Below are 17,228 nucleotides of genomic sequence, written 5' to 3'. Positions count from 1 at the left end.
AACCAAAAGAAAGGACTGAGAAAAAACGAACAACATAAAATAACTACATTTCTTCCAAAATGTTCCTACCATACCCCAAGAAAATAAACAAATCATAACCGAACAAAGGAATAAGAATAACAAATAACCTAAAATAGCTACATCGCTTCCAACATGTTCCTACCCTACCCCAAGAAAATAACCAAACTATAACCCAACAAAGGAATAAGAAAGACAACCTAAAATAACTAACTTCTGTGAACTTGTTCTTCCCATACCCCCAGAGATTAACAAACCATAGTCATTCTTGAACATTCCCATAACATTAAGTATACCCTCCGTAACTTATTTGTTCTTATTAGGTTATTATTCCCCTTTCACTATTTACTGTATTGCTAGGTCCCCGACATTCTAGAGTATAAGCCATTTATTTTACATTTTTCAAAGTGTTCACATTAGTGGTAACATACAATATCTCTCTTTTTGTGCCTGGCTTATTTTGCTCAGCATTATGTCTTCAAGTTTCATCAGTGTTGTATGTTTCATGACCTCGTTCCTTTGTACTGCTGTGTAGTATTCCATCGTGTGTATATACCACGTTTTGTTTATCCACTCATCTTTGGAAGAACATTTGAATTGTTTCCATCTCTTGGCAATTGTGAATAATGCTGCTATCAGTCTGCAAATATATGTTTTGTCACTGCTTGCAGATCTTCCGGTTATATACCGAGAAGTGCAGTTGCTGGATGGAAAGATAGCTCTAAATCTAGTTTTCTAAGGAACCTCCAGACTGTCTTCCAGAGTGGCTGTACCCATTATACAGCCCCACCAACAATGAATGAGTTCCAGATTCTCCACATCCTCTCCAGCATTTGTGGTTACCTGTTTGTTTAATGGCAGCTAATCTAATTGGTATGAGATGATACTTCATTGTGGTCTTAATTTGCTTCTTCCTAATAGCTAATGAAGATGAACATTTTTTCATGTGTTTTTGGCCATTTGTACTTCCTCTGCATAGAAATATCTTTTCATATCTTCTGCCCATTTTATAATTGGGCTGTTTGTATAATTGTCATTGAGTTGTAGGATTTCTTTATATGTGTGAGATATCAGCCTTTTGTCAGATATATGGCTTCCAAATATTTTTTCCCATTGACTTGGCTGCCTCTTCACCTTTCTGACAAATTCCTTTGAGGTACAGAAGCTTTTAAGTTTGAGGAGTTCTTATTTATCTATTTTTCCTTTTGTTGCTTGTGCTTTGGGTGTAAGGTCTAAGAAGTGACCTCCTAATAGAGAGTCTTAAAGATGTTTCCCTACATTATCTTCTAGGAGTTTTATGATATTGTCTATCTTATATTGAGGTCTTTAATCCATTTTGAGTTAATTTTTGTGTAGGGTATAAGTAGGGGTTCTCTTCCATTCTTTTGGATATGGATATCCAGCTCTCCCAACCCCATTTGTTGAATAGACTATTATGTCCAAGTTCAGTGGTTTTGGGGGCCTTATCAAAGATTGTTTGACCGTAGATCTGGGGGTCTATCTCTGAATTCTCAATCTGATTCCATTGATCAATGTGTCTATCTTTATGCCAGTACCGTGCTGTTTTGACTACTAAGGCTTTATAATAAGCTTCAAAGTCAGGAAGTGTAAGTCCTCCTGCTCTGTTTTTCTTTTTTAGAATGTTTTTGGCAATTTGAGGCATCTTTGCCTTCCAAATAAATTTGACAGCTAGCTTTTCCAAGTCTGCAAAGTAGGTTGTTGGAATTTTCATAGGAATTGCATTGAATCTGTAGATGAGTTTGGGTAAAGAATTGACATCTTAATGACATTTAGCCTTCCTATCCATGAACACGGAATATTTTTCCATCTTTTTAGGTCTTGCTTTACTTCTTTTAGTAAAGTTACATAGTTTTCCACATATAGGTCTTTACATCCTTGGTTAAGTTTATTCCTAGGTACTTGATTTTTTTAGTTGCTATTGAGAATGGAATCTTTTTTTTTGAGTGTCTCTTCAGTTAGGTCATTTCTGGTGTATAGAAACATTACTGACTTATGTGCATTAATCTTATATCCCACTACTTTGCTAAGTTTGTTTATTAGCTCTAGTAGCTATGTCATCGATTTCTCAGGGTTTTCCAGATATGTGATCACATCATCTGCAAACAATGACAGTTTTACTTCTTCCTTTCCAATTTGGATGCCTTTTATTTCTTTGTCTTGTCAGATTGCTCCGGCTAGCACTTCTAGCACAATGTTAAATGACAGTGGTGACAGTGGGCATCCTTGTCTCATTCCTGATCTTAGAGGGAAGGCTTTCAGTCTCTCACCATTGAGTACTATGCTGGCTGTGGGTTTTTCATATATGCCCTTTATCACATTGACGAAGTTTCCTTCAATTCCTACCTTTTGAAGTGTTCTTATCAAAAAAGGATGCTGCATTTTATCGAATGCTTTTTCAGCATCTATTGAGATGATCATTTGATTTTTCCCTTTTGATTTGTTAATGTGTTGTATTACTTTGATTCATTTTCTTGTGTCGAATCACCCTTGCATGCCTGGAATGAACCCCACTTGGTTATGGTGCATGATTTTTTTAATGTGTCTTTGGATTCAACTTGCAAGTATTTTGTTGAAAATTTTTGCATCTATATTCATTAGGGAGATTGTCCTGTAGTTTTCTTTCTTGTAGCATCTTAACCTGGTTTTGGTATTAGAGTGATGTTAGCTTCATAAAGTGAGTTAGGTAGTGTTCTATTTTCTTCAATGTTTTGACAGAGTTTAATAAGTAAGACTGGTGTCAGTTCTTTTTGCAAAGTTTGGTAGAATTCCCTTTGTGAAGCCATCTGGTGTGGGCATTTATTTGTGGGAAGCTTTTTGATGACTGATTGGATCTCTTTGATTGTGATTGGTTTGTTGAGGTCTTCTATTTCTTCACTTGTCAGTCCAGGTTGTTCAGTGTTTCCAAGAAATTCTCTGTTTCCTCTACATTATCTAGGTTGTTGGCATACAGTTATTCATAGTATCCTCTTATAATTTTTTTAATTTCTTCAAGATCCCCAGTAAAGTCACCTCTGTCATTTATTATTTTGTTTATTTGGGTTTTCTCTCTTTTTTATTTGTCAGTCTAGCTAGGGGCTTGCCAATCTTGTTGATCTTCTCAAAGAACCAACTTTGGGTTTTATTTATTCTCTGTATTGTTTTTTTGTTCTCTATGTCATTTGTTTCTGCTTTCATCTTTGTTATTTCTTTTCATCTACTTCGCTTAGGATTAGTTTGCTCTTTGTTTTGTAGCTTCTTCAGCTGCTCCATTCGTTCTTTGATTTTAGCTCTTTCTTCCTTTTCAATGTATGCATTTAGAACTATAAATTTCGCCCTCAATACCACCTTTGCTGCATCCCATAAGTTTTGATATGTTGTGCTCTCATTTTCATTTGTCTCTATATAGTTAGCAGTTTCTCTTGCTATTTCTTCTTTAACCCGCTGTTCCAGTTTGCTAATGCTGCTGGAATGCAAAACACCAGAAATGGATTGGCTTTATAAGAGGGGGTTTATTTGGTTACACAGTTACAGTCTTAAGGCCATAAAGTGTCCAAGGTAGCGCATCGACAGTTGGGTACCTTCACTGGAGAATGGCCAGCGGTATCCAGAAAGCCTCTCTTAGCTGGGAAGGCATGTGGCTGGCGTCGGCTTGCTCCCAGGTTGCATTTCAAAATGGCGTTTTCCAAAATGTCTGCATCAGCTTCCAACACCAGTCTTCAAAATGCCTGTCTCAGCTCCAGCTAGCTATGAACTCCTTCTGTCTGAGCTTATATAAGGCTCTAGTAAACTAAACAAGGCCCACACTGAATGGGTGGGGCCACGCCTCCATGGAAATTATCCAATCAGAGTTATCACCCACAGTTGGGTGGGTCACATCTCCATGGCCACACTAATACGTCTGCCCCTACAAGAATGCATTAAAGAATGTGGCTTTTTCTGGGGAACATAATATATACAAACCAGCAAACCCACTGATTGTGTAGGAGTATGTTGTTTAAACTCCAGATATTTGTGAATGTTCTAAATCTCTGATGTTTATTGGCTTCTAATCATATTTCACTGTGATCAGAGAATGTGCTTTGAATAATTTCAGTCTTTTAAAATTTATTTAGCCTTGTTTTATGCCCCAGCATATGATCTGTTCTGGAGAAAGTTTCCTGAGCACTAGAGAAGAATGTGTATTCTGGTGATTTGGGATGTAATGTTCTATAGAAGTCTGTTAATTCAAATTCATTTATCAAGTTGCTTAGATTTTCAGTTTCTGTATTGGTCTTCTGTCTGCTTGATCTTTCTATGGGAGAGAATGATGTATTGAAGTCTCCCACAATTATTGTGAAAACATCTATTGCTTCCTTCAGTTTTGCCAGTGTTCTTCTCATGTACCTTGGGGCACCTTGATTGGGTGCATAGACATTTATGATTGTTATGTCTTCTTGTTGAATTGTCCCTTTTATTAGTATATAGTGACCTTCTTTGTCTCTTATAACATCCTTGCATTTATAGTCTACTTTATCTGAGATTGATATTACTACTCCTGCTTTCTTTTGGCTGTGGCCTGTATGGAATATTTTTTTCTGTCCTTTCACTTTCAGTTTCTTTGTGTCTCTGGGTCTAAGATGAGTTATTGATGGTTTATATTTTTTAATCCATTCTGCCAGTCTTTATCTTTTAATTGGGGAGTTTAATCCATTCACTTTCAGTGTTATTACTGTGATGGCTGCATCCTATCCTTTGATTTTTATTTGTCAGATGTATTTTTCCCTCTTTGTCTTTATTTCCTTTAATGTACTCTTACTAGAACTCTTTAGTTCTGAACCCTTCTCCATGTCTTTCTCTCCTTTCTTTTTTTCTGTGCCAGTAGGGCCCCTTTTAGTATCTCTTGTAGGGCAGCTCTCTTGTTAGCAAATTCTCTCAGCATTTGTTTGTCTGTGAAGATTTTAAGTTTTTCCTCAAATTTGAAGGAGAGCTTTGCTGGATAAAGAATATTTGGTTGCCAGTTTTTCTCTTTCAGAATTTTAAATATGTCATACCACTGCCTTTTAGCCTCCACGGTGGCTGCTGAGTAGTCACAACTTAGTCTTACGTTGTTTCCCTTGTATATGGTGAATTGCTTCTCTCTTGCTACTTTCAGAACTTGCTGCTGCTTTTCAGCAATTGACAGTCAGATCAGAATATGTCTCGGAGTGGGTTTATTTGGATTTATTCTGTTTGGAGTTTGTTGGGCATCTATGATTTGCATATTTATGTCATTTAGAAGGGCTGGGAAGCTTTCCCCAACAATTTCTTTGAATACTCTTCCTAGACCTTTACCCATCTCTTCCCCTTCTGGAACACCAATGATGTGTATATTTGTGCACTTCATGTTGTCCATCATATCCCAGAGATCCATTTCAAATTTTCCTATTTTTTTCTCCATTCATTCTTTTGTTTTCCTCAAGTTCGCCTACTTGTTCTTCGATTTCTTCTAATCTGCTGCTGTGTGTTTCCAGATCTTTTTAATTTGATCAGCAGTTTCTTCTGTTTCCATAAGCTCATCTATCTTTTTACTTACTCTTGCCAATTCTTCTTTATGCACTTCTACAGGATACATGTACTTTGTATCCTGAGCCATGGTCTTGTTATTTGTGATTATTTCTTTGATTAATTGCTCCAAGTAATGTTTCTCCTCTGGTTTTTTGATTTGGCTGTTTGGGTTATCCATATCTTCTGGTTTCTTCATATGCTTTAAATCTTCTGTTGTTTTTGGCCTCTTGGCATTTGCTCATCTTTATAGAGTTATTTTAGGATATGTAAGCTTATTTGAACAATTATGTATAATTTGTCAGAGCTCCAGTTTGGTGGAGTGCACTTTCACTGATTTACCAGCAGATGGCGCCCCCAAGCTACCTATTACCCTCAAGCCAGTTCTCCCCAGCTTTGTCTCTGCGGTGAGTTGGGGTCTAAACCTTGTGGAAGTCCAACTGGTGCACCAAATTTCTATGTGCAATGGGGACTGCCAGCCTTGAGGGTGGGAGGGTTCCCCCTGAGCAGTTAGGCAGAGAGGACGGCATTAAGACCCAGAACTCCCAGCCTTTCCTGGGTCCTAAAACTGTTGCATGATTCCAACCCTTCTGCTCAGACTCCTCACAGTCTCTCTCTGCTTGGGCCCACAAGTCCCTGGGATTGGTGTAGGGCCCTTGGGACCTCCGTGCAGGATCCTGCCTCCAAGTTGTGCCTTCTGCGGGCCTCTGAGCAGGAAGACTGTGCAGTGTCACAGGCAAGTGGAATCCCCAAGGGAAGCTTTTAGCCAGGGTGCTGTGCAGTGGTGTCTTCCAACCCACTGAAAAGATGGCTGTATGGGCTGTGGTAACTTCCCACTTCCATGGACCTCTGCCTGCTACAGCAGGCCAGTCCCAACTCCAGGACAATTAGCTGCCAGATACTGAGGCGGGTGCCCGGGGCATGGAAGGCACTTGCCACCATGCTTGACTGTACGGCTCTCACTGCTGGATCTGCAGTCGCCCCAGGGGTTTTTAAATTAACCCGTCTCCAAATGCTGACCACAGGTTTCTCCCCACCATGAAGTGGCTGCTGTTTCCCCAGCAGCCTCACTCATTTGATTCCGAATGCAGACTCTGGATTTCCCCAAGTGCACAGTTACTGTGGATGTAGCGGACCTTGTCCAGCTGGTACAACCCTGAAACTGGTATTTTGGAGCACTTTCTGTCTTTTATCTAGTGTTTTTCACAAAGAAGTATTTTGCACTCCCTCCTAATCCACTATCTCAGATCCTCTTTGGTAATTTTTTATTTAACTTTTGGAGGAACTGCCAACCTGTTTTCCTGGGTGGTTACATCATTTTACAGTCCCACTGACAATGTACTAGGGTTCCAATTTCTCTGCATCCTCGCCATCCATTATTTTTCATTTTTTAAATAATAGCCATTCTCGTGGGTTTGCGGTGGTACTTCATTGTGATTTTGATTTGCATTTCCTTTATGGCTAATACTGTTGAGCATCTTTTCATGTGCTTATTGGCCATTTGTATATCTTCTTTGGAGAAATATCTATTCAATCCTTTGCCCATTTTTAAATTGGGTTTTTCTTTTCTTTTTTTTTTATTGTTTTTTGTTTTCATTGTAGAAGTTCTTTATGTAGTCTGGATATTAAACTCTTATCAGATATATGATTTGCACTACGTTTTCCCATTCTATAAGCTGCTTTTCATTTTCTTGATAATGCCCTTTGATACACAAAAGTTCATAATTTTGATGAAGTTATATTTATCTGTTTTTTCTTTTGGTGCTCCTGTTTTTTGGTGTCATAGCTAAGAAGCCATTGCCAAATACAAGGACATGAATATTTTCCTCTATGCTTTCTTCTAGAATTTTACAGTTTTACCTCTTATATTTAGGTCCTTGATGTATTTTGAGTTAATTTCTGTATATGGTGTGAGGTAAGGGTTCATCATTTTTTTTTTACGTGTGGGCAGGCAGATTTCCAAGCAGCTTTGTTGCATAGGCTCGTCTTTCCCCCATTTAATGTACTTGACACTCTTTTTGAAATCAGTTAGCCATATATGTCATTGTCATTTAGTATCTTCAGAACTTCTTTAGATAACTTTATCAGTTCTGTGTCAGGTAACATTAATCCTGTTTGGTGAAGAAACAGAATAGCAAAGCCAGAATTAGATCTGAAATTAGATGACTTTTCCTCTTGAAATTATATTCTGTTTGAGATGATCTCCAGCTTTGTCTCCTTCCCTTTACTGCCTGAGCACTCCAAGCTCTGGCCATGTTTCCTTTTTCCAGCAAATATTTATTGTGCTATATGTCAAACACTGTTTTAGATAGTGGGTATTTATGATTTAAGCCCATTTTGGAGTTTGGAGTTTATGGTGCACTGGGGAAGATAGCTAAATAATCAGGCAATTAATTGTGAACTTCTGGACTGGTGTTGATGTTGTCACAAACATTGGGACTGGTGGTTTGATGTGCTGAGCCCTCTGTCACGGGACTTGCCCTTATGAAGCTCGTTACTGCAAAGGAGAGGCTGAACTTGCATATAATGGTGCCTAAGAGTCTCCCCCTGAGTACCTCTTTGTTGCTCAGATGTGGCCCTCTCTCTCTCTAACTGAGCCACCTCAGCAGGTGAACTCACTGCCCTCCCCGCTACGTGGGACCTGACTCCCAGGGGTGTAAATCTCCCTGGCAACACAGGATATGACTCCCGGGGATGAATGTGGACCTGGCATCATGGGATTGAGAATATCTTCTTGACCAAAAGGGGGATGCAAAATGAGACGAAATAGTTTCAGTGGCTGAGAGATTTCAAATGGAGTTGAGAGGTCACTCTGGTGGACGTTCTTATGCACTATATAGATAACACCTCTTAGGTTTTAATGTATTGGAATAGCTAGAAGTAAATACCTGAAACTGCCAAACTCCAACCCAGTAGTCTGGACTCCTGAAGACGATTATATAATAATGTAGATTTCAAAGGGTGACAATGTGATTATGAAAAACTTGTGGATCACACTCCCTTTATCTAGTGTATGGATGGATGAGTAGAAAAATGGGGATAAAAACTAAATGACAAATAGGGTGGGATGGGGGGATGGTTTGGGTGTTCTTTTTTTACTTTTATTTTTTATTCTTATTCTGATTCTTTCTGATGTAAGGAAAATGTTAAGAAATAGATTGTGGTGATGAATGCATAACTATATGATTGTACTGTGAACAGTTGATTGTATACCATGGATGATTGTATGGTATGTGAATATATTTCAATAAAACTGAAATTAAAAAAAAACACTGTGAACTGGGAAGTTTAGCAACAGCAGATAGGTGGGGTATCACCTGAACTTGGAATTAGTGGAGAAAGTGATGTCTAACTGAAAGGGGAAATTGATTTGAAGTTTGCAGCATACTTTCTCTCTCCTCCTTATTTTTGTGCATATTGTTCCTTCAGGGTCCTCAGTCTCCTCACATACTACTTTCTCTAGGTTAATTCTTATTTTTCAGATTGCATGCCCCATATATTTCCCATGTATCTCTCTGTACTTGGCACAGAGTAGAGGCTTATTGAATGAATGAATGAATGATTCATATAATATACAGTGAGATTAAAAATGTGTATGTCTTTGATATTTATACAGAATGTCAATTTATAATGTACAGGAGTTTAGAAGAGATTTAGCCTAAGTATTTTTTAGTTGCTCTTTTTAACTAGTATCTAATGCTTTTTCTTAAGGGATATGGCATATATGAAATAATTGAAACAATTTAGTTATGTATAACAATGTGATTGCTTAAAGATGCAGTTTTTATTTTCTTTCAAAAATAAATTTTACCTTTTTGGCACCTTGTTTTCTTGCTGATAGAGAATGCATTATTTTTTTTTATTCTTTTGATACATTTTAATATATATTTTAATTTTCTTTTGTAATGCAACTTGTATGTCATAGTTATTGAAAATAACCTATTAACTAACTTCATTATTGCCATCTGTTTTTTATTTGGTTAGTATATTGTAAATCCATAGTTGATTTGATTTAAAATAAAATCTATATTTCAAGAGAAATTGTGCTAAAACATTGGAAAAAAATATAGGTGACATGCCAGAGGAATTCTTTTTGTGTAGGTGAAGAATTATTTTTCAAGTAAGTGCATATTTGCATGTATCTAAAAACTTTATATATTTATTTTATGCAATATATCATTTGTGTATGTAACATAGAATAGTAAAATAGAAAGGTAAACAAAGCTTACTTACCAAAGGAACAGAAGAGACCAAAAGGTGATACTATTTCAGAATACAGTACTGAAAGAATTGAAAAAGAAGTAATAGCCTCGTTGTTGAGATATTAACAGTTATGTATGAGGAACTATTACTTAATCATTGCAGATCAATGAGGTATACCCTGCATTATATTTTCCTTTTGTGGATCATTTTATGACTACTAAGTTTATGAATTTAGGAGAGAGAAAGAGACAAAGCCCTATATTTTTTCAAATGCAATTTTATTGAGATATAGTCACACACCATATAATCCATCCAAAATTTACGATCGTCATATAGTTGTGCATTCATCACCACAATCAATTTTAGAACATTTTCATTACTCCAAAATAAAGAAAAAAATAAAAAAGAACACCCAAACATCCCATACTCCTTATCCTCCCCCCTATTATTTATGTATTTTTTGTCTTTATTTTATTACTTATCTGCCTATAACACTGGATAAACTTGTCAGTTATAAGGCTTTCACAATCACCTGGTTAAATGATAAAAGCTATATTGTCATACAATCATTATCTGAAATCAAGTCCACTGGATTATGGTTCAACAGATTCAGGTTATTTCCTTCTTGTCGCTCTAATACACTAGAAACTAAAAAGGAATATCTATATAATGCATAAGAATAACCTCCAGAATGACCTCCCAACAATTTGCAATCTCTTAGCCACTGAGACTTTATTTTGTTCCATTTCTTTTCCCCCTATTTTGATTTTTCTCTTTTAGATCCATCTTTGCTGTGGAGACCAATCACTTGGGAGCACAGAAATACCATTAACTGGATTACTGAAGAAGGGCAGTATAGAAATCAACCAGCACCCAGTAACAGTTGAGGGTGCATTTACCCTTGATCCCCCAAACCGTGCCAAACAAAAGCTTGCACCCATTCCTTTGGAGCTGGCTCCAACTGTGGGAGTGTCTGTGGCTCTGCAGAGAGAAGGCAAAGATGCCCAGGCAAGTAGTGATTCCTCTTTCCACCCTCATAACATCTCCAGTATTGCATGATTACTCAGTTACACAACTTGAACTTTAGAGAGTTCTAGCATAAGAAAATATTTATTACTTTTAATTAGTGGCCTATGGTATATGATATCTCCTTTCTGAAAAGGCCTTTCTGAAAAGTGCTGTAGCTTCCAATGACTATATCAAGAGCCCATTAGCCCTTCAGGACATTCTTCTCGTGTAATGGAAACTGTTTCCTCCCCTCATATTCAGTGACTATGTCATAGAAAGAACTGGTAAAAGAGAACATTTTTAGACCTAATTTCTGGGAATCTGCATTAATGGTATCTTTTGGATTGACACAACCGGAGTTTAGGAACATTCTTGGTTCATTAATGCTTTATTGTTCTCATCTTCTCTTTAGGCAGTTTTTGTAATAGAGATGGGCAGTTATAATATTTTTATGTTTTTTGAATGTATTTATCCCCAGAATCAACATTAGTATCCTATTCTAAGAACTGATCTTTATGTAGGTTGTGAATTAAAGATTAAAAAAAAAAAAAAAAAAAAAAATACAACTTAATTTGACAGTGTAAAAGATATATAGTATACTTTTAAAGGAAAATGGAGCAAAAGAAGGAAAGAAAATCAGACCAGATATCCGTTTTTCTTTTTAGTAGTATAGGCCTCTTTGTACTGCCTTGGTAGGAATAACCTTTCTAAGGGACCCCTCTGCCTCACTTCTTTTCTCAAGTATCCCTTCTTACTCATTAGAGTGTATTTTCATAGTCATCTCTGGTGGTCAATATTTTCTTCCTGTTTATCTTCATTTTTATGGTCCTAGAGGTCGTAAGAAAATTTGCAAATTATGAAGAAAATAGACTAGTATTCTTCAAACTGGGAAAGAAAACTTATATTTTAAAAAATGTCAAGTTTTTTGCTTAATTGTGAAGGAAAGTTCTTTGCAAATTATACTTTATTTAAATTTTTTTTTTAGTCTTTAATTGAATTAAAGACCCAGAATGAGCATGAGCCAGAGCATTCAAAGAAGAGAGTTTTAACCCCCATAAAGGAAAAGACACTTACTGAACCAAAATCACCAAACATGTCCCCTGTTCCACCTCAAAACCAGTCACCTCCAACAAAAGATGATGCAACAGAAAGTGAAATAGAAAGCTTACAGTATGATAAGGACACAAAACTACATCCAAAGGGTAAGACTTTTCTTTTTACAGATCTTTTAGGTATCAGATTTTATAGCCATCTACTAAATGACTGTGAGAGCTTTTCATGGGTTCTAAGTAAAAAATTTGGGTATTATTATTATTATTATTATTTTTATAACAGATGAGTATTTTACCATTAAAGGGGTTAGAACAAATATGTGTGATGCAATTCTGGAGGAGCAGGGATTTCATTTTGGAGCATTATTTAGATTATGTACAAGTTGAAGAACAGAGCATTGGTCCTTGGAGATCTCATTCTTAGGAATGTGTAGAATATAGCCCTCTCGGTCTTAAGTCAGTACCAGCCCCAGCCTGTCAGGCCCTATACAGGGGCTGGTGCCCAAGGCAGAGAGAGGCTGCAGTTCAAGGCAAAGGTCACCTTACACCAGGATGAGGAGCCAATGAGTGGGCCTCCTCAAGCTCGGGGAAGTAGCCTGAGCTCCCAAAAGGCGCAGTCCCCGTTAGACCCAGTTGAGAAGAACCTTTGTCTAGGCCTCGCTCTTGAGAGGGCCCAGTATATCATAAACACATTTATAAAAAAGGTTTTCTTTAACGAAATAAACGTTGGTGCTTACCTTTGTCATTCAAGAGGGCTCAATGCTGGCACAACACTACCTATAGCCCTAAACATCCACTTTTGTGACAAAACTGTTTATGCCCAGAGAAATGCTTCTCCATATTTCTTGCCCTGTATTGTCAAACAAAAGGTGACTGTATGTTTTGTTTTGTTTTTAAATGCAATTTTATTGAGATATAGTCACGCAGAATAGAAACCATCCAAAGTATACAATCACTGGGTCATAGTATTATCACATGGTTGTGCATACAGTCCCCTGATCAAATTTAGAGCATTTTCATTAATCCAGAAAAGAAATAAAAATAAAAAAGAAAACCCTAATTCTCCTGTATTCCTTATCCCCCCCATATTATTGACCTGTAATATTGCTGTAGTACATTTGTTACTGTCGATGATAAGAGTATTAAAATATTACTGTTAACCATAGTCCATAGTTTGCAATAGGTACATTTTTTCCATATACCCCTCTATTATTAACTCCTTACAATAGTGTCATACATTTGCTCTAGTTCATGAAAGAATTTTTTAGTATTTGTACAGTTAATCACAGACATTGTCCACCACAAGATTTACTGTGTTATACATTCCCCTGTTTTAACCTGCAACTTTGCTTCTAGTGACATACATGATTCTAAACTTCCCCTTTCTACCACACTCTCACACCATTTAGCACCATAAGTTATTCTCAATTTGTGGGCTTTTTAACAACCAATAATGTGTGGTGATACAGAAGCCTTCTATTTAAAGTAATCACAGTCTGTTTAATTTCATAATCAAATTTGCTAAAAGGTAAGAGAATTTGCTAAAAGGTAAGAAGAAATTAATGTAGCTCTTTCAAATAGATATTTTAACTATTAAACTCTTGAATATCTTCAGTTTATTTGAATTTGAGAAAAAAAGAGCTACTAATTGCCTCTTAAAAGAAAATCATAATATTTCTGATCCTAATGTTAAAAAGAGTCTGAAAATTCATGCTTACCTGATTTTACAAAATCTTTCCATCCATTGCATTAAGGTCTACAGATATATTTAGAAAGATAAGTAATTAGAGTAGTGAATTAGAAGTCTTGGGTTCAGGTTTATAGCTCTGTCATTGAGCTGTGTCTTGGGCCACTTTCTAAAACATCTCTGGTCTATAATATGAAGGGTTGGACTAAATATCTGTCTTTTTAAGTTTTGACTTTTTGTTATACTTTTGTTTCATTTGTGCCTAAAATAACTATAATTGTTTTTTAAAAAGTGGTGTGTCGTATCTGCAATAAGTCTCAGATACCACCCTTTGAATGCTTAGTTTTATATGCTGCTGCCTCTTGGAAAGAAGTTCATTCCTTCCAAACTGCTGTCATTCATTACTGTGTTCATACTGTATGTTTTGCAGTATGTGTTGAGAGTAAACTCTTTACACGTTTTTAGAGTGGGAAGTGACGCCTAGGTGGTTGTTAAGTCACACTTGATCAACTATATCATTTTGGGCAAGTCACTTTGAGATGCTTATGCCTCAGTTAATGTAATTCCTTGTTTGAAAGTAAATGAGATGATAGCTTTAAATTATCTGAATAACAAGAGGAACTGTTAGCAGTTGGAATTATTTATTTTAATTTTATGTTCATTTCAGCCATGAATTCTGTGCCTGCTTCACTGACCCAGCCAGTGATTACATCCAATGCTTCAGAAACAGCTTCAGGACAGAAAATTGCTGTTCCAGCAACATCACATCATTTTTGCTTTTCAATAGACTTAAGGAGTGTCCATGACTTGGAAATTGCTTTTCCAGTCAATTGTATATTAAGGTGTGATTTGATTTTCTTTCACGGTATTATTTTTTGAGGAGAAATGCGTTTGTTCTATTGGGGAATAGCTGAGAAGGAAATGTGACCTAAGAAGTTATAACATTTGTTAAATTAGTGTATTGAAAGGAGGTAAGGCTGTGTCTTTCTGACCTTGAATTTAAATCAGGGTGTCCATGGTAATGCAAGAGGTAATAGTTTTGCCTATTCTGCTATAATAATTGTAGGTATTTATAGTAATTTATCAATGCTGCTGTTAAAAATATAGAGACTTGATCTAAAAGGATATTGTTTCTAGAAAAGGTACTACAGATCAAAATAATGGAAGTATAGTATCTGATTTAAAAAAAAATGAAAACATTATTGTGCCAGTTTGAATGTATTATGCCCCCCAAATGCCATTATCCTTGATGTAATTTTGTGTGGGCAGACCTATCAGTGTTAATTAGATTGTAATTCTTTGAGTGTTTGCATGGAGATGTGCCCCACCCAACTGTGGGTGATGACTCTGATTGGATAATTTCCATGGAGGTGTTGGCCCACCCACTCAGGGTGGGTCTGAATTAAATTACTGGAGCACTGTATAAGATCAGACAGAAGGAGCAAGCTGCTACAGCCAAGAGGGACACTTTGAAGAAAGCACAGGAGCTGCAGATGAGGGACAGTTTGAAAACGGCCATTGAAAGCAGACTCCTGCTCCAGAGAAGCTAAGAGAGGACAAATACCCCAAGTGCAACTAATAGTGACATTTTTGAGGAGCTGCAGCCTAGAGAGGAACGTCCTGGGAGAAAGCCATTTTAAAACCAGAACTTGGGAGCAAACGCCAGCCACATGCCTTTCCAGCTAACAGGTTTTCTAGACACCATTGGCCATCCTCTAGTGAAGGTACCTGATTGCTGCTGTGTTACGTTGGACACTGTGTGGCCTTAAGACTGTAACTGTGTAACCAAATAAACCCCCCTTTATAAAAGCCAATCCATCTCTGGTGTTTTGCATTCCGGCAGCATTAGCAAACTAGAACAGATTTTGGTACCAGAGAAGTGGGGTGCTGGTGCTGCTGTGTTTGCAAATACCAAAAATGTTGGAACAGCTTTTTAAATGGATAAGGAGAAGATTTGTGAGGAGCTTGATAGATAAGGCCTAAACTGCTTTGAAGAGATTGTTTATGGAAGTATGGACTCAGGATACTTCTGACGAGGACTTGAACAGAAATGATGAATGTGTTGTTGCAAACTGGAAGAAAGGCGATCCTTACTTTAAAGTGGCAGAGAATTTGGCAAAATTGAGTCCTGGTGTCAGATGGAAGGAAGAATTTGAAAGCGACAACCTGGAATACTTAGGTGAGGAAATCTCCAGACTACATGTGGAGGACGTACCCTGGCTTCTCCTTGCAGCTTATAGTAAAATGCGAGCCGAGAGAGATAAACTTAGAACTGAACTCTTGGGTCCAAAGAAACCAGAAGCTGATGGCTTGGAAAATTACGGACTTCCAAGGGGTGGAATCCCAGAAGCTACAATACAATGTGAGGATGTAACCAAACATGGAACCGAGCCACCATTTCAGTACAAGCCAAGATTGGAAAAGGAGTTAAGCAGAAAGGATTTGTGAAAAGTCCTATTGTCTGACAGCTTTGACCACTGTGTGCTTCATGCAAAGCCAACAGAATTTTTGCGAGATCTTTATAGACAGAGCTGCTGCCAGTCGGGACTGGAGGAGAAAGACAGGGAACAAATTGAAGGAAAAATTTCTTCAAAGACAGAGCCATGTAGGTTGAGGTCTGGAGTCAAGAGGCCTTGGGCTGGGAGAGCGGAGTGGCCCACATGCATGGAAAGGGTGAGTTTGCCCCGGAGGTCGAGGGTGGGCCTTCAGCTTCAATGCTCCAGAAGAGTTTTGCCACCCCAGGCCCCAAAGAGGGTAGAGCACATTCCCAGGGAATTGGAGAGAGCCTGGCTGCCACACCACTGTTCTGAAGGGGTTGAGCATGTGTCCCAGAGATGGAAGGGAATCCAGGTGCTGCCCCGATGTTTAAGGTGGGTGGGGCTGAGAAGGTGGTCTCCCCAATGTGTGGATATGTTGGAGAACTCACCCCAGCGTTTGGAGAGGCGAGGGCTGCCGAAAAGGCCCTTAGGAAGGGTTAGGCTCCCGTTCTCTCAAGCCCCAAGGATGCAACCTCGTTCTGTTAATAACTCTCAGACTTTGAAATCTAATGGAGTTTGTCCTGCGGTTTTTAGGAACTGTTTTGGTCCTGTTTACCCTGTTTTCCTTACTCTTTCTCCTTATGGCAGTGGGAATATTTATCTTATGAATGTCCCTCCTTTGTATATTGGAAGCACCTAACTTGTTCTAAGATCCACAGCTAAAGGAAAATTATGCCTTAGGACTGACCACACCTATAATTGATTTTGAGGGGATCTTGTACTTAACTATTGTTACTGAAATGATTTAAGTTCCTGTGATATTGTTGTGGGATGAATGTATTTTGTATATGGAAAGATAATGTCATTTTGGGGTCCAGGGGGTGGAATGTGCCAGTTTGAATGTATTATGCCGCCAAACGCCATTATCTTTGATGTAATCTTGTGAGGGCAGACCTATCCGTGTTAATTAGATTGTAATTCTTTGAGTGTTTCCATGGAGATGCACCCCACCCAACTGTGGGTGATGACTCTGATTGGATAATTTCCATGGAAGTGTTGGGCCGCCCACTCAGGGTGGGTCTGAATTAAATTACTGGAGCACTATATAAGATCAGACAGAAGGAGCAAGCTGCTACAGCCAAGAGGGACACTTTGAAGAAAGCACAGAAGCTGCAGATGAAGGACATTTTGAAGACGGCCATTGAAAGCAGACTCTTGGTCTGGAGAAGCTAAGAGAGGACAAATACCCCAAGTGCAACTAAT

General features: G+C 37.8%; 1 protein-coding gene across 8 annotated transcripts in view; it reads left to right on the top strand.

The window, feature by feature from the left end:
• CEP120 (centrosomal protein 120) overlaps positions 1–17,228 on the top strand; it is a 120,369-nt gene that overhangs the window by 25,187 nt on the left and 77,954 nt on the right. For all 8 annotated transcript variants that reach the window (XM_037801086.1, XM_037801083.1, XM_037801081.1 and 5 more), the window contains 3 exons: positions 10,522–10,749; positions 11,735–11,951; positions 14,156–14,330. In XM_037801086.1, the coding sequence (XP_037657014.1) occupies positions 10,522–10,749; positions 11,735–11,951; positions 14,156–14,330 (620 nt within the window). The remainder of the gene's footprint in view (positions 1–10,521; positions 10,750–11,734; positions 11,952–14,155; positions 14,331–17,228) is intronic.

This window comes from Choloepus didactylus, chromosome 13 (genome assembly GCF_015220235.1).
Source record: "Choloepus didactylus isolate mChoDid1 chromosome 13, mChoDid1.pri, whole genome shotgun sequence".
Taxonomy (NCBI): Eukaryota; Metazoa; Chordata; class Mammalia; order Pilosa; family Megalonychidae; genus Choloepus; species Choloepus didactylus.
This window is presented reverse-complemented; position numbering and strand designations above follow the sequence as displayed.